Source organism: Lycorma delicatula, chromosome 7 (assembly GCF_047948215.1).
Source record: "Lycorma delicatula isolate Av1 chromosome 7, ASM4794821v1, whole genome shotgun sequence".
Taxonomy (NCBI): Eukaryota; Metazoa; Arthropoda; class Insecta; order Hemiptera; family Fulgoridae; genus Lycorma; species Lycorma delicatula.
In genome coordinates, this window is record NC_134461.1 from 23,558,444 (window position 1) to 23,577,521 (window position 19,078).

At 27.0% G+C, this 19,078-nt stretch overlaps 1 protein-coding gene across 1 annotated transcript in view; it reads left to right on the forward strand.

Moving 5' to 3' along the window:
• Positions 1-19,078, forward strand: part of LOC142327268 (voltage-dependent calcium channel type A subunit alpha-1-like) — a 902,521-nt gene that overhangs the window by 612,004 nt on the left and 271,439 nt on the right. The window contains exons 10-12 of the mRNA XM_075370151.1: positions 274-333; positions 3,591-3,692; positions 7,784-7,810. Coding sequence (XP_075226266.1) covers positions 274-333; positions 3,591-3,692; positions 7,784-7,810 — 189 coding nt within the window. The remainder of the gene's footprint in view (positions 1-273; positions 334-3,590; positions 3,693-7,783; positions 7,811-19,078) is intronic.

Here is a 19,078-nt window from a genome sequence, read left to right on the forward strand (position 1 = left end):
GAGAATGCAAAGTTTTGGTTTGAAACTATCAGCATCTTGTGTAGGAAAGCAAATACAAACCCTTTGTAATAAAGACATACTTAGAAAGTAGGTTACAAATATTTACTGTCTGTATCTTTTATTGCTTGTATAATTTTGATTTTTATTATAAATGCAATTTGATCATTGAATATTTGTAGTTGATTTCATTTCTGCATTACAAATATTAATTTAGAATTAAAAAGGTCTAGCCATACTGCTTCTAATCAAATTGGTAATTTTTTTTTATTTCAGAGGAAGTAATTTTAGCTGAGGAAAGAACGACTGAAGAAGAGAAAATGCATATAATAGAAGGTATTATTGCATGTTTATTTACTTGTTATTTTTTATTATAAACTGTACATTTTGAAATTGTAAATAACTCCCTAAATAAGGCATATATAAATAAGGAAAAAAACTAAAAATCATAAATATTTAGTAAAAAAAGTATTATGCTACTTAAATTAACTCTTCCTTGTGTAATCTGTTTGTATGGACTCACTCTGCCTTGCTCAGAAATCGTATATATACATTTATGTTTTTTTTGGGTATGTAATATTTATAGGAAAACTGATTCTCAAATATATATATATTTGAGAATATAGGTCTGTAAATAAAGTAATAAGATTAGTTTATTTGGCAGCCAAATTGGCAACACTGTAAAGTTACTAGTAAACATATGCTGATTTATATTAGATATTAATATTTTTAGTCTATTCCTGCCACATGAGACGTAAACAAAGTTTTCATGAAACGAGTTTTTGTTGTGCGTTAGAAAAATGAGTGATACTAACTATGAGTAACGTTGTGCAATCAAGTTTTGTGTTAAACTCTGTGAGAATATTACTAAAGCTTTTTCAAAATTGAAAAGGGCATATGGAGATGACACTTTGTTACGAGCCCCAGTGTTTAGATAGTTTAAAGCATTTTCAGATGGCCGGGAATTAGTTGCAGACAATCCATGCTCTGGAAGACCGTTAATGTCAAAATGTTATGACAATGTTGAACGAATCAGAGACTTTATATGGTACGACCAGTGATTTTAACTGTCAGAATAATTGCAGAACAATTGCATTTGAATTGCACCACAGTCCATCAAATTTTGACCAATGAATTGGACATGAAAAAAGTTTGTGCAAAATTGGTCCCAAAAAACCTCACTGTTGAACAGAAAAACAACAGGGTGGAAGTGTGCCGCAACCTTCTAGGGAAAATTGAAACTGATCCTGATTGTATAAAAAAATGTTATTACTGGTTATGAATCTTGGATATTTGAGTAAGACCCACAAACAAAACGCCAGTGCAAGGAGTGGCACACTTCAAACCCACCACGTCCCAAAAAATCAAAAATGAACAAATCAATAAACCATTCTAATTTGTTTCTTCAATAGTAATGGCATTATTCATAAGTAGTTTTTGCCTACAGGACAAACTATAAGTCAATATGTTTACTGAGAAATTTTTGAAAGACTGCAGAAAAGAGTTGCCTGCGTGAGACCAGCCATCAAAGACCACTGGATGCTGTATCATGACACTGCACCTTGTCACACTGCACTCTCAATTCATGAGTTTTTGGCAAACAAAAACTTTCCTGTAGTTCCTTAACCACCTTATCCACATGACTTGAGTCCCTGTAACTTTTTCCTGTTCCCATCTTTAAAAAAACACCTCAAAGGACACCATTTTGGAACAGTAGAAAACATTAAGAAAAATGTAACCGACCATCTGAAGGATATTCCAGTTTCTGAGTTCCAATACTGCTATGAAGAGGAAGAAAAGCCTTGTGTGACTTCCCAAGGGAACTATTTTGAAGGTGATATGGAGTCCATGTATAATTGGATTGTAAATAAAAAATTTTCTGAACCAGTCTCATTACTTTATTTACAGATCTCATATATAGAGCATTATTTTATTATCCTCCTACTAGTTGTTATTACTGTATGATGGTAATTTAATATCTCAGTTTACTTATTAATGTAGTAGGTTGTCTTCATCAGAATAATTCTTATTTGTAATTTTTTTACAACTTAATCCCTGTAGGAACCCTGCTGCACCAAATTATTTTCAATAATTCTTTTGCATTTTTCTCATCACACCTTCAAACCTGGAAATTAAATGATAAAGATTAGTCATCATACATGAGTCTGTACCTCGTCACTTTCAGTTTGATTCTTATCAGTTACATTTGCTTTCTCTCCAAAAGACCATATCTTTTCCCATGCATTTTGCAAATTAATATAGAAAACAATTAAGATCTTAATTCATCAAAACCAGATCTTAATTTCAGTTTTTTCATGCATTCCATGAAGGAGGTTGTAAAATGTGTAATGGGGCTCTGTATTCCATTGTATTGCTAAATGTGTAAGTGCATAGTTCAAATTATTGATGCTGTTAATCAATTCATCTAAAAACTTTTATTTTAATTTATTGTAATTACTTCTTTTAATGTTTTTATGAGGCTGATCACACAAAGTTTTCTTTAAGCTTTTCATGCAATTGTTGAAACAGTTAACCTTTTTTTCTAGTGAAATTAACACTTACCTATTTCTAATGTATTCAATATGTAATATTCTACTACATGTTACGTGATTGTAATAGACTGTTTAAAATATTGATTTAGTTAAATCAATACAAGCATAAAATTTTGGTTGATTTTTAAAATATACATTTTTTATGATATTGCTTGATTGGTCTATAATAAATGCCAACCGCATCCAATGTTTTTAAATCATTAATCTATGGAAACTGGTTTATGAAACAAGATTTCACACATCTTACTTCAGACATTTCAATTTCGCAGATGTTGTTTCCTGAGATATTCTAACCCTTAAATTTTAAGGGTTGCACTGTTCTTTCCAGGACCCTTTTAGTTTTTTATGGTTATTCTCTATTTTTTTTCAAATATTGATGACTCTCTTTTTTTTTAAATGTCCAATTATTTAGTTGTATGAAGTCAATAAAATCATGACGTTAATTAAATTTGAAAAAATTATAGGTAGAGTCTGTAATCAGGATTTAAAAAATATATATGTATGTGTCTCATATGAGGGTTGTTTAGAAAGTTTTCAACCTGACTAAGAAAACAAGATTCTTCATAAATATTTTTTTAATTTTCCAACAGTCACCTAGCAATTTTATATATTTAGATGAACAACTTTCCAATTTTTTAATATCATCAATATAATGCAATTAGTCTGACTGCAAAGTAAGTCGTTGTCTCAGCTTTGACCTCATCAGTTGAAGTGAATCTTCCTCCAGTGAGCCATTGCTTCAAGTTTAGGGTGGGGAAATTAATTGCTAAAAGCCGAATCTAGCAAATCGACACTTGTAGAAACATTCAAATCATAGATCATGGAGTTTTGTAGCAACTTATTAATACCACAGTCATTTGGTCGTACTTGCAATATATCAGGCCAAGAACTTTCCAAACGACCCTCGTACTTATGTAATGGTTATTTTATCTTTCATACTTTAATTTTTGCTCTTATAATACTCGATTACTGGATTATTTTACGTTGTTAATTTTAATACATTTATATATAATGAATTGTATTTAATCTTTTCTTTATCAGCAAGAAGAAGAGCAGCAGCTAAAAAGAAGAAATTAAAAAACTTAGGAAAAAGTAAAAGTACTGATACAGAAGAAGAGGAAGGTGAAGAAATTGGGGAGGACGGTAAGCATGAATGAATTTATAAATATGTTCTATTTTATAACTTTAAATTGCACTTTGATACAATAAAATAATAATAAATAGAATTTTTCTGTTCTATTATTGATCTTATTAGTCATTAAATAGTTTAAACAGATTACTACTCAGATCTTAATTTTTTATTTTTTTATTATTACAATTATAATTGTGCACTTTATATATTACTTTTATTTATTTATTTTTCTATTAACAAATATTGTACCTTTTAAGTATGAATAAAATATTGTAGGTAGTCAGTTAAAGTGGTTACTGAAGAAATTCTATAATAATTACGTAATTTTTTTGCAGTAAGCTACATATAGTGTATAGTTCATGCTTCATGCTATGTAAAAGCTACCAGATGAGTTTTTAAAAATCCATTAATACAGTTAAGACTACAAGTAGAAAAGTTTAAAATGTTGAGCTTTAATTATTTACCTTTTTCTTTTCAATAATATCTTGCTCTATTGCATCTGGGTTGCATTTATAAGAACAGTAGATAGAAAATATTGAATCAATAATATTCAAAAGATATTAATTTAGACATTAATAGGAGATTGGTTGTTTTCTGTTTAAAACCAATTTAATTAATTGATCGATTTTTAAAAGCTTTAAGTTACTTACACAAGCATTAAAACATACCATGCATGTTTGGAAGTTGCTTACATCTTCTGCCACGGAATGGAATGTAAAAAAACAGAAAGTCTATGTCTTTCACCTAGAGATTTTGGGTTTGAATCCTAGTGAAGTATAGCATTTTCACACACTACAAAATTCATTATCATCAATCGTTATTGGTTATCATGTTGTTGCTGGAAAAATGAATAAATAAATTATTTTAAAATTTAAAACAGAAATAATATACTACAATGAGGCAACTAAGCACAAATAATGGCAGTAAAACATAATAAAGATCAGTCAATTTATAGCCTTGCAGTTTTTCTTTATTTATTCCACTACATAGGTGAAAAAGAATCAAAATTTTAGTTAAAGGGGAAAACAGTATAATTGTTTTCTTGTATTTCTAGTGGTTATATTGTCAGTATAAAGTTACTAACACCAGTTTTAAACCTTGAAAATATTTGTATACGATTGGTAGCTTTTGATTTAGATTTTTCTCTATTGTCTGCATCATCAGTTATCATTATGGTAATTGAGTTTTCTTAAAATTTCTTGTTAACAGTTTAATTAGAAATCTGCTAATGTTGATCACATATTGGGGTTATGTTCATTCAGTGCACATCATTACAATAACTTATAAATAATTAAAATAATATTTTTAGAGAAGTTTTAAATACCAAAAATTCCTTTTATCTTAATCATAACTTAAATAAAAATGTTATTTTCAATTATGTTATGTAAATGAGTAAAATCAATTTGAACCTGTGACATTAACAATTCTTTTTTTTACTTTGTCTATTCCATATCCCTGAATAGTGAAAATCAGAGCTTCAGTGGCTTGCATTAACATTATCAATGCATCTTGAAAAAATTAATTTAATACTGTATAAAAAACCAAAATCAGTAATGAATTTAAGTATTTAAATTTGCGTTATGTAAACAATGTATTTTTTAAATTTATAATCCAAGAAACATGTAACACTGTTGAGGCATTAAGTGCCTTTGATGTATTATAACTTTATAGTACTGAATGAAAAGATGTAAAAATAGATTTTTCTAAACATTTTGGAAAAAAAAATTGTTTGATCACCATTTTATGCCCCTAGTAAGTAATTTTTTTACTAAGATAAAACAATGTTATAAAAAATAAAAACTATGTGTACTACATGGCAAGCAGAGTGAGAATAAAAGCCTGTATATCATTAAATCGTAAGTAGAACCCACTTATTTATAAAACAGACAGAACTGAATGAATAAATAAATACCATAACAGTGCAATAGGCCCGTCTGATTAAATGACAATGATGCTGCTAGTGTGTATGATATTGGAGGACAGTGAACCTGCTACACATGTTCACCTGTTGAATACTTCATTCAGTATATCATCTCTGACAATTAATATGGTTTAATTCATCTTCAGCTGTTTAGCAAAATATATGGCTTTGACTAGGTCTACTTGTTACCTTGCAGACTTTCTTGGAAGTAGTTTATTATGTGATAATGGTTAAACTCAATTTTTCAGAATTTTCAAAACAATTTTTTTGTTTGTAAAATATTTGAGCATTACTTTTTCTTTACCTTTTTTTATTTCCTTGTATGAAGTAAAGGAAGTATTATGATCGTAAAAAATCTCTGTTATCAGATTTCAATGGAAATATCCATTTTGACCATCCCTGAATCCATTTTGACTAGTTTCGACATGATGTCGAAATGTTTAATTAATTTGTCGCAAATTTATTTGCGAAAATTTTCGGTTTTCATATTTAAAAGAAAATATCCATTTTGACTAGTTTCGGCGTGACGTCAATACGTACACATCTCACATAACTCAAAAGTGATTAGCTCTATAATATTGAAATTTTGGATTTAGGACTGTTGTAACATCTAGTTGTACACCTCCCCTTTTGACTGTAATCAACTGAACCAAAAGTGTCCAAAAAAGCCCAAAATCCAAAAAATTTAGATTTAGACTTTTTCTTAACTGCAGTAATAAGCCCTCATTGAGAGCTTTTCAATGGTATGTCATTAGCGGTACCTAATTTCATTGATTCCATTGTTATAGCCAAATAAAATTTTATTTAATTAAATATTTGGATCTTAAAAGGGGAAGGCAGATCGGCTCGAATCAGACTTCATCTTCTTTTCTTTTTTTTTAACTTTTTTCTTTTTAATTTAAATATATTTATTTGTTAATAATTATTAACCTCTGATTGAAAAAAAAAAAAAAATATATATATATATATATATATATATATATATATATATAATAAATAATAATAACAATAAAAAAAAATATTAAAAAATATCATAAGTTATTAATTTAAATAAAATTTTATGTACTTTTCATTTTTTTTTTAAATGTGTATATGTAATCTATAGGTGTGTAAGGAAGTCATCTGATGTCCACATCAGATTTGGTGAAACATCTGATTATTTAATATTAATTGAAAATTATAATTTAGAAGTGTATTATTTTTTACAGTAGCAGTTAATTCATTTCCAACAAAAGGGGAAGGGGTTTCCTTAATTTTTAAAAAAAATTTTTCTAAACTTTGATTTTAATCAAGAGTTAAGATAATTTTGAGATATTTTTTAAACTGCCATGGTTATGTAGGAAAATGAATAAATTAATTTATGATTACAGTAATAAATTAAGAAAGTCGATAATTTACTACTTTAGTTTGTTATGAAATATAAAGATATCTTTAAAAAAAGGCTTTCCTGAGCAACGTACAAACAAAAGTAATTTTGTTTATATTTATTTACATAACATATTTTATGCTAACATAAATATTCTTTAGAAATTCTTCAGTATCACTATTTTCACTATACTTCACTTCTAATAATTAGTGTAATATAGAAAATTTTATGGTATGTTTTTATTTTTATTAATATTGTTATTAATAGTGTGAAGACTACAGTAAACTCTTATGGACAAGTTTTCAAATTATTTTTATTTTTATTTATCATTATATTTGCATTATTTGTTTACTTCACTTATCACTGCATTTCATTTGCAGTAAGACTATACATATCTTATTTTATTAGAACAGATTTTATAATAAAATTTATTAGAAATACATTTATTAAATTAGTGTTTTCTATTACTATTATTATTATTCTTATTATTATATAATAAGTGTTATGAAGATAGTGTAATTTTGCACTTTGTTATGGTGTGGTTATTATTATTATTTTTTTTTATAATTTATCTTTCTTATTACATCTTAGTGGATTTATTTTCATTTTTAATTATATATATTTTTTTAATCTTATTAGAATGAAATAAAATAAATAATTAAGAAAAAACACAAACAAAACAAAATACAACTAAATGTATTTGTCAAATACTACAAAAAAACTTTAAAAACATCATTGAAAACTTAAAATACAGAAGTCTTCTTTTTTCTTAAAAAAATCAACTCTTGTATTACCTGCTACACGTTTTGTTTCAGCGCCTGTTAATAAGAAAGACAAAAAAGGTATGAATGATTCAGATCACATAAACGTAACGTAATTGATGATATGAGTAGAGATTTTTGTAATATAACTTGTTCATTTTTTTTAATTAGTTTTGTAGCTAGCATACTACTTATCAGATAATTATTATTATGTATTGTAATGTATTTAAGCTGTGAATATAGCAATATTTATTATTATTATCATAATTATTTGTCTTACTCGTCTTGTACACAAAGTTTTGTCGTGTAAAAAAATTATCATTATCGTATTTATTTTTTTGTTCATTTATTTATTTATAATAGCATGGCATTAAATAATTTATGTTTGAAATTTTTTCCAGGAAAAAAATAAATGTCTGCTATTTTATTTAGATTTTATTTTACGTGTATATAAAAAAAAGATCTTAACATTTATTTTTGCTTTATTATCGTACAAAATGTTGTAGAATTATGTTTTTTTTTTTTTTTTTTTTTTTTTTAATTGTTTTTCTTAATAAGTAAATCTAATTTATTGCATCAGACTAATTTTATTATTATTTTTAATTTATTAGTATTTTTTTATTCTAATTTTTTTCAATATAGACAATTTAAAAATATATTTTTGTTACCTTATAATATTTATCAGTTGTTTTTAAATGTTTTATTACATTCATTTTTTGTATTTGGGTTTTTTCGTTAATCCCTACATGTTTTTCTTAAAAAAAAACAGTTTTTAACTTTTTTTCCATTAAATAAATAGTGATGACTTAATTTTTTTTTTAAATAGAACATATTTGTTTTTCTTGATTCTTTATAAACTTTTGCTGCATATGTTTTTCTTTAGTCTTTATTCAATATATTTACTTACTTCAAACTTTTGTCATTTTAACCGAATATTTTCTCTTAAGAATAATTAAAAGTATCCAAATAAATACACAACATTTATTTTCAATAGTTAAGTATTTTGCATTGTAATCTGTTCCAGTTGGTTTCATTAAATCATTATGTGTTTGTAGATTAGATCTGTTTATTAGATCATTAGGTGCTGTTTAAGGAATATTTAGAAATTAAATACATAAAGCTAAAAATAAAAAAAAGCAAATGAGATTTTTTAACATGCAACAGCATTGCTTTGTTTGAAGGTTCCTTATAACATATAGAATTTACAAAATAATACTCTAGCATATTAATTTCAAATTCCATTTGCAAATTATATTCAGCGATTCAATTCCTTTCTATGGAAGGAAAACTGTTTAAAATTTATCACCTTCTTTTTAGTATTAATAGTGATGTTTACATGAATAAGCTAATTTGTCAGAATGGTGATAAAAATTTAAAGCAGAAGATGTGATATTAATCACAAAATAATGGAATAGTAGAAGGTTGTCTACTGTCATCAATGAAATCATTTAGACAATTTAAAAAATTTATATTTCATTATATTTTCAATGAATTTGATGCACAACACCTAGAAGTATCAAGATCTTTTATCTACATATGGTACTGTAATACACAACACGAAATTAGAAGTTTTGTGGAAGTTGGGTGCTACAAAAATTGATATTATGATTGATTACCTGTTTGAAAAAGTCAAGTCAATCTGCTACAAGAATTCCTTTTGTTATAAGAGTTAAGGTGATTTTCCAATGTGACAGCAGATGAGAGTTGGTTATCTCATTATGTATTGCTACTCGATGCAATGCTGCCTGTACATTAACTGCCAATGAAAATTTTCAAAACATTAATGCAAAAATTCATGGTAATCATCTTTTGGTGTAAGAAATTGCCAAATTTTGCATGTTAAAGGAGACACTATAAATTCTAATGTTCATCAAATGATACAAAACAAACAAAAAAAAGAATTTTGATGTGAGAAATATTAATATTGTACGATTTCATGCATTTCCATCTTGCTCATGTATACATAAAATGTTGCAGACCTGAAGTTGAGAATTTTTGGTCTACCCTTTACACAGCTTCTGGGCTTAACAATAAAAGAAAGTGTTTTTTTTATGAAGCTGAAAGAAGATCTTTTTGGAAAATTTTTTGAAGTTGCTTACCAAGTTAAGAAAGCAGAGGGGTAGACTTATATGATAACTGGTTCAAAAAACTCATTCCATGCTTGATAAATATACTAAGGTTCATGGTGACTACGTTGAATAATAAATAAAAATAATTAATGTGTTTCTTCTTCCATCACATTCATTGATAAGAAATGTCGTAATTGTTTAAAATTATAATCCTTTGAAACAATAAATTGAAAAAATCTTTAACACAATATTTTAAAGTAATTTATTAAAAAATTGCATTTGATTCAGTTTGCTGTCTTAAAGATTTACAGCTTGAAGCAGAAATTTATCTAAAGGTATTATAATTCAGTTTTAAAGTAAAGTTTTTTTAATATTAGGCATTTTTAACTTTACTTTTTGACTATGCAAAATAAATTTCTGTTTATCAAGATCATATTATCTGGTCCATTACTATAAAGGAAAAGAGAGTAATAGCCTATTTGCTACACATGCCTTATTGAAAATATTGAAAACATAGCTGAATTGGTTTGAAATTGAGACACTAACAAAAATATTATGTAACTATAAAATGTGTTATGTTTTTAAGTCAGAAAAAAATAGTAGTACCTGTACTTACTTCAAGCCTGTAAAGTATGAATCTGTTTTTGATATTGGATTGTTTCACAGTAGTTGTATTGCATAATGTTAATGACTGATTTATTAAGTCAAAGTCGTTTTTTTTTCCTGTATACTTTATAAATCCTTGATATCTGCAGTTTATAAACTGTTTATGATACATATTAGTTATAAACTAAATTAAAATGTTTGGCAAAAGTTTATATATTTTCAAAATGTTATTATTAATAATATCAAAACCCTATTTTCCTTTACCAAATTTTGTTTTTATATTTTATAATTTTTTTATATAAACACTATATTTTTTTTATTACAAAAAATATATTTATGCTATTTTATACAATAAATTTAAAAATATTTAAAATTAAATGTAAAAATGAAATCAATCTAAAATATGATATAACCAATCAGTACATTAGAATCTCAGTAATTCAAGTCTTATTAGGACTGCTTTAAGTTAGCAAAAATCTGCTGTTTTATAGCTTTTACAACTGACAACAATAAGAAATAGAAAATAATTATTATTATTAAAAATGATGGTTAAGAATTTTATCTAAATTTCATGCCTTATACAATTGTCTTAACTTTCAAAATACTTAGTGTAATCAATCTTTTCATGCTTAACACATAAATATATTATACCGCTTGGAATAATTAGTACATCTAAATTTGAGGAATGCAAAAAAATTATGTACCCAAAATGTTGGTTTGTTATAATACATAATTCCTGTATTATATTTATGTAATATTTTATGCACCACAACTGTAATTGTTAAAGGTGACTGGACTTAAAAATAGTCATCACCAAAAATTCCGTAGCCATTTCTAAGAAAACAATCATTCTATGCCTGGTCTACTTAGGAGAGTCGGGAATATTGATTTTTTGTTGCGTTATTCTCTAAGTCAATTATACTGTTGAATGTCATGGCAGACATCATGACAGACTACTTTTTATTGAAGTATTCAACTGACTGATGACTCCAAAAAAGGAATTATTGTATTCTATACTATATTAACCATGATATTAAAAGTTTGGAACATTTATCTTAGTGACACAATTTATTTTTTCTATGTCGTATGTTTGGTGTCAAAATGGCATCAGAGTAAATAACTATAAATAAAGAAAGATTTATTCCATTAATTTAACCACAAATGAACATGAAACTTCATCTCAGAGCACAGGTAATGTAGATATTATTAGTAACCATGCTGAAAGAAGAGAAAAAAAAATGTTCATAAATCATCGTGCTATATATGTTGATTAAAAACCAATTTCGTTATCATAAAAAATTTTCATTTGACTACACTCCAAGCTTCTTTGTTTTTAAAAGTTGTATTAAAAGTATCTTACATGGACATTAAAGAACCAAATTCTTTCCTTCATTCATTTAAATTCCCTGTCAGGTGCACCAGAATACTTTTGTATTTCATTTTTCCTCTTTGTGTAGAAAATTTGAGTATTTACGTTTGTTTTATAAAAATTGAATTGGGCAGAATTTTGAATTACTGAGGGTTTAGTGTAGTATTATTTCTATTATTATTTATGTACTACTTTAAATGATTTAATTTTTTTTTTTTTTGCTTAATTGAATTATTATTTTTGTAATGTAGAATAAATACAATTAATAATATTAATCTATAAACATCTATTACTTCTTATCACTGTCCTTTGCTTACGCTCGTTCATTCGCTTTCATATTCTGTACGTATTCATATTTTTATCATTTCATAACAGTGTATTATAATATAATTTTTTTGTTTTTCAAATTGTATTTCACGCTGAATATTCATTATACTGTTGTTTTTAGTTTTATTTTTTTTCGTATAAATGTAGAAAAAATATCACGTACATTTAAAAAAATTTATATACCTACACATTTTGCTGCTTTTATATATATATATGTATACTGCATAATAGGTTAATTATGAACATTAATTCTGTAAAATATTATTATATTATAAATAATGTATATTTAAAAAAATAAAATATATATACTCATAAATATAACATTTATATAGTTTATATGTTTAATAATGCTATTATGTAATTATTAATTTTTAATTAGATATAAATAAAATTATTTTATTGATAAATGATGCAACTATTTAAAAAAATAATATCCCTTCTTAATATTAAATATAATTATTGTAGTTTTTTTTTAGTTTTTTTTTTTTTTTACTTTTTATTACGTGCCTTATAAATATTATATATTTTTCTGAATGTTATTAGATTGCATGTAGATAACTTTTTTGATTATTATTGCGTAATGATTAATTAGTTGGTTAATAACATTTTTAATAGTTTTTTTAATATATATAATGAAATTATATGTATATATACATATATTTTTTTTTTTGTTTTTTTAGTAGTACATTTTAATACACCACTATTTTAATGATGGTAATGTTATTTATTTTCAGAATAATCAACTTTTTAAAAAATAATATAATTTCATGATTTAGGTGGCACATAATATTGGTATACTTAAAAAAAAATATATATATATATATATATTTATCTTTTGTTTATTTAATATGAAATATAATAAAAATAAATTATTCTGAATCCATATTACAATTAAATTGTTTTTTATTTTGGATTGTTCATTACATAACTATTCATTATCCTCGTTTTTTTATTATTTTGTTTCACTTTATCTTTTCTAGCGTGTTTTATGGAATCATATTATTTCTCATTCAGTTTATCTGAATTAACTTCATTTAATATATTTTGTTTAATTTTCCAGGTTTTAATGAAGATCTAATTGTTTCGTTCTTTCTCCTTCTTTCAGTTTTACTTTAATTCTTGTGTCTTTTATTAACTATTTTTTATCTTGTTTCTCTGGGTTGTTCACAAATAATATATATAATTTTTGTCCCATTTTTTGAAAAGGGAAATTGAGGTTATCTTTAAAAATAATGTTATACTAAGAAAATAATTATAGCTAGCATTGAAATATGAGAAAATTAAAAGACAATGGGACTTTTTTATTTTTAGTTTTTGTAATTTAGATGATTTAGTCTTGACTAAGCTGATCTTTAAGAGTATGTTTATAGGTTCTGAAGATACTTAGTATTCATTTTTTATTTTTTTATTAATATAAATAAATATTAATATTAATCTGCCAGGTAGGTCTAGTGGTAAAATTCATTATCGTTTATCAGCTGAGTTCAAATTTGACAGCTCTAAGGTTCAAATTCTAATACAGGTAGTTCCTTTTATTCAAATTTTTAATACTAGACCGTGAATACCAGTGTTTGTTGGTGGTTGGGTTTCAATTAATCACACCTCTCAGGTATTGCCTGGTATCAACCAAGTATCGGTCTGGGTCTCTACAAGACTACACCTCACTCACATGTCACAGAAGGGATGCGCCTAATTATGGGCTTCGAATTCAAATTCAGAAAGCTGCATGAGATACTGGAGACTTCTGGAATGTTCATAATAAATAAAAATATAAGTATTTATTTTTTAGGTAGTATTTTGTAATTCCAATGTAGTAAAAATAAGAGCCATAACTTATTTTTCCCATTTCTTATTTTTTGAAGGAATGTATGTAGTTTATAAATATTATTGACAGAATGCAGCAGTTTTACATTTGTTTGAGAAACAGAAATATCTACGTGTCAGTTGTCTTGTTTAAAAATAATTAAATATTTATTTTATTTTTATTTCTTTACTTTTTTATCCCAAATAATGAAGATTTACTTTAAACTGTATTTTATTGTTGAATAACTATTTATGAGTTTAGTAAAGTGATTAAAGAAATATTTTTCATCATAGAAATTTAACAATTTTTATCAAAATATAAAAATATTTCAAATTTTAGTTTTAATTTTATTTCACTTCAACGGAAAACAAATAATGATTGGCATTTTTAACTTTGCAAAATTATTCAATACAACATGAATTTCAAAGTCAGCTAATTAAAGGGGAAGTTGTCACATAACACTAAGAGGTTATGTTTAAGTTTATTTTAGTTAGTCTTGTCATTTGCATGATTAAGGAAAGAAAAAGTATATTAATTTTTTTTTTGAAATTGAAGTATTTTATTTTTTTACATTTATTTATTTGTTTAATGGGTATTTATAAAAGAACTCCTTGGTTCTACAACCAATACAATTAAAATGTTGTTATAATATAATGCTACCAATATAATTTAAATATAATCCTGTTATTTAAATAACATTATATTTAAATTATTAGTTATATGAGTATATATTCTGAAAGGGTAAATTCTGAAGATTTTTTTGTGTTTAATTCACTTTAATATGTGCATTATTTGTTGCCCTGCACACATCCAGATGGTAATCCAGCTCTTCCCAGGTAATTGCAAGCATGTCCGGGGTAATGGATGCTACTGTCACAACAATCCTCTCCAGTAGCTGGTTGATGTCTCAGATTTTCTCCAAAAAACAATTTTTTTCACATGCCTCTACAAAAAGAAATCTAGTGGGATCATGACCTTGGTGGCCATGAGATCAGCCTTCCTCTTCCAGCCTACCTGTTTTGAAACCGAATGTTTAATGCAGCATGGACACAGTAATGCGATGGGAGCACTATCTAGCCGATAAAAAATAATCCTTTTTCTTCTTGAATATTGTCAATCTGTGGGAGGATGTGAAGTTTGAGCATATCACAGAAAATATCCCCGTTAATTGCTCTTTTTACAAAAATGAATGGGTCCACAATACAGTCATTCATCATCAGTCTGCACCAAACATTGACTTTGGGAAGTCACCCTGATGTTCAAAAATTTCATGCGGTGGTTCTGATCCCCAAATCCTGTAATTGTGTCGATTTACTGATCCACTAATGTGGAATTTTGCCTGGATTTGTGGAATTTTGTTATCTAAAAACACATAAAACAACCAAATCATACACTGAGCTTTTTGCTATGGTATCATCATGACAGAGTGAGACTGCTGACTGGATTTACAGTGAAGGCCACACAGTAGTACCAACCGCAATGAATATTTGCGATGAAAAACTTAATTATATAATGAATATAAGTATGAAAACCAGTTGCTTTTAACTGGCAGTTACTTTTAAACAGATTTGATTACTAGAACATGGATACTGATGTTCTTTGGTGGTTGAGTTTCAATTAACCACACATCTCAGGAATGGTTGACCTGAGACTGTACAAGGCTACACTTCATTTACATTCATATATAATCCTCATTCACCCTCTGAAGTAATACCTTACTGTGGTCCCAGTGGCTAAACATACAAAAGAAAAAAAAGAAAAGAAAAAGATACTTTTAACCGATTCCATAATTTCAGTACGATTTTTTAGAACTAAGGAGTTTTTTTTATAAACACTCTGTAGCCTGTATATTAACTAAGAAACTGTATAGTTATATTTAAATACAGTACGAGGTGTGGCTATTAAATAACGAAACTAATGCTGCTATAGAAGAACTGCGCATGCACCAAATTCATACGACCGACACCTGTTAGCATGAAGCCTTCTCTTTTGATTGTTGCCACTCCAGTTTCTGTAGACATATTAGTCTGGCCATGGCCATCATTTGGGTAGCATCTGTTTTTTTGTTTTGCCGAAAAAATTATAAGTGTTTTATTAGAGCAAAGAATTGCCGTGAAATTTCATATGAAACTTAGAAAAACTGCTACAGAAAGTTATCTTTTATTAAAAAAAGTGTATGGCAATGAATGTTTATCACCTGCACAGGTTTTTGAGTTGTTTAAGCATTTCCAAGATGGCCAAGAAAGCATTAAAGATGATGTTCGCTCGGGTCGCCCTTCCACGACAAAATCAGATAAAAATATTGAAAAAATTGGTAATCTGATCTGATTTGACCATCGGTTAACTATTCATGCAATTGCTAAAACTATAGGAATTAACAAAGAATGCGGAAGGCAAATTTTGCATAACAATTTTAAAATGCAGAAAGTGTGTGTGAAAATGGTGCCTAAAATTCTCACAATCGAACAAAAAGAAGCTCATGAAAATGTTTGTTCTTACACTTTGAATGCCATTGAAGATGACCCAGTCTTCTTGAAAAGAGTGATAACATGTGATGAATCTTGGTTTATTACTTATGATCTAGAAACTAAGCGTCAGTCCATGCATTGGAAGGTCCCAACTTCACCAAATGCTAAAAAACTTGAATGAGCAGTTCAAAGCGATGATGATTGTTTTTTTCGACATTCATGGGATTGTGTACCTTCATTGGGTTTCTGGAAGTCAAACTATTAATCAGCATTACTATCTTGAGGTTCTTGCTCAACTCCATGAAAAAATAAGAAAAAACAACCTGAATTGTGGAAGAGCAAGTCATGGGTTCTTCATCAGGACAACGCACCAGCTCACACTGCATTGTCTGAAAAGACGTTTCTGGCCAAGTATATCCCAGTGTAACACCATTTGCCTGACCTAGCACCTGCGACTTTTATCTGTTCCCCAAGGTCAAATCTGCATTAAAAGGAACAAAATTTCAGACCATTGAAGCTGTGAAAGAAAAAACAGCATGGGTCATGAAAGAGCTCACAGAAGACTTCCAGCACTGTTTCGAACAATGGAAAATTCACATGGAGCGTTTTAGGGATAGAGGAAGGGTGTATATTGAAGGATATAATAACTACGTATGTATAAATTTAAAATAAAATATCTTACAGCATTCGTCTCATTATTTAATAGCCACACCTAGTATTAGTAATTATTACAATCATTTACTTTTTCCACAAGTTTTTAATTTTTTATACCTCTTTTTTTTGGGCTTTTAAAGAATGAAATCAGTTACTTGTAAAATGATGGTTTATTCAGATACATTTTGTTATATTTTTAAATTAACTGTTATATTTTTAAATTCATAACCTACTGTAGGTCAACTTCTTTTGAAACTATATTATGATTACTAAAACTACATTCTTCTGATGATAGTCTGTTTTAAAATAGTGAGAGGAAACACAAAACATTCTGAATGCCTGAATTTGGTTCTGCTATCCAGAATTCTAAAGAAGTTTTTAATGCCACTTTAAAAGATAATTAAAAAATTGCACAGACATTTTGACTGACAAATTGGCACTGACATATTTAAATAATATTTATTTATAAATTTAAAAAAAAAGAAGAAAAATCATTTGGTAACCCCTGCTTATTTATATATTTGTAAATTCAGTTATTGGTAATAATGAACAAATACAAATAAATTTATTACAATTTTATATACTTCACTATAATTACAGAGTAATTTTGTACAAAATAATAGTCAGTTGATTCAGTATATTTCTGTTGGTGAATCCTTTTGTTACCAGCATCCAGTTTAATCTTCAGGTGTGATTCTTACAGGCCTTTTATAGCTGTTACATGCAAGTAAAAAAAATTGTTGTTCACAGTAATTTTTGTTATAGTTAACACTAATTCTGAAGCGGTTTATATAACACCAAGAATAGCAATGCTTTGTGCTAGTAATGTTGCTTGCTCTTTTAGCTGAACATATTGGTGATATTACCACCATGGCTGTTGAAGAGACTGGATGATAGGCTTATAAAAGGATTCTGCCATATTAAAAGTACAGAAAGAATTTGTATTTTCAAATAAATTTTCTTGATTTTGAAACATAAAATACTAAATTACAGAGGAGTTCTTTTGTATTTTTAAGTGTACGAGCAGTGTTTCAGCATTCCAATGCAAAGAGTTAATAAGGATAATTTATCTAGTATTTATTGACAAATAATAATCTCATTGATTCTTCTTCAATTCTCTTCTACCTCCTTCAATTCTGGGTTGCAACCTCCCATTGTATAATCCCTTTACTTCATCGCTCCATCTTCTTGACTTCTCTTTTTCTCTTTTCAATTATTTTTATTTGGAGAAACTTCTTGATATCTCCTCTCATGCCTTGACCCTGACCCACTGCATGTTTATTCTTTTGGCTACTTCAGTAATCTGTAGTATATTATATACCGTATTTATTTGCATAAACCCTGCAGCATTTCTCATTATCTCCTGTTTAAAATTTTGGGATGTGAGTTACATTCAAATCATTATAAAGATTGAATGATTATTACTGCATGAACGATGTATTATATTTGATTATTATTTTATAAGCCAGTGTCGTATACAACTATGACTATGAAAGGTTTTACAAAAACAGGTACAACACATAAACAAAAATTTTATTATAATAACCATTTCTGTCACTAGAGGAAGAGTGCAAAGATTAATACTGTTTGTCTCTTTTATTAGTTCTTTACTTTGTAATAAAATATGTAGAATGATACAACTGTCTAGAAATACAATACATTCCAGTTTTTAGTTTTATTCAAGTAAATTTCCTTTATGCTTTTCATTTACCTTTCAGTTCTCAGTTGATTTCAAACTTGTAAACATGTCACATCTCAGTCACATTCCTCTTCTTTTTTAAAAAATACCTTTTGATTAAAAGTTATGTTTTCAAACAAAAAAAACCTTTATTTACCACTGACAAAAAATTAAAAGTTGTGTTAGAGGCTGAAATTATTGGTAACTGAGCAGCTGATAAAAAATATGACATCAATGAGTCATTTATTCGAGATTGGTGAAAAAAAAAAGAATTTATTGCTTGGCGTTTCTTTAAAAAGACAATCATTTCATGGACTGAAATTCAGAAAGTTCCCCAAATTAGAACCAGAACTACCTTTATTTATTAAAGAAAA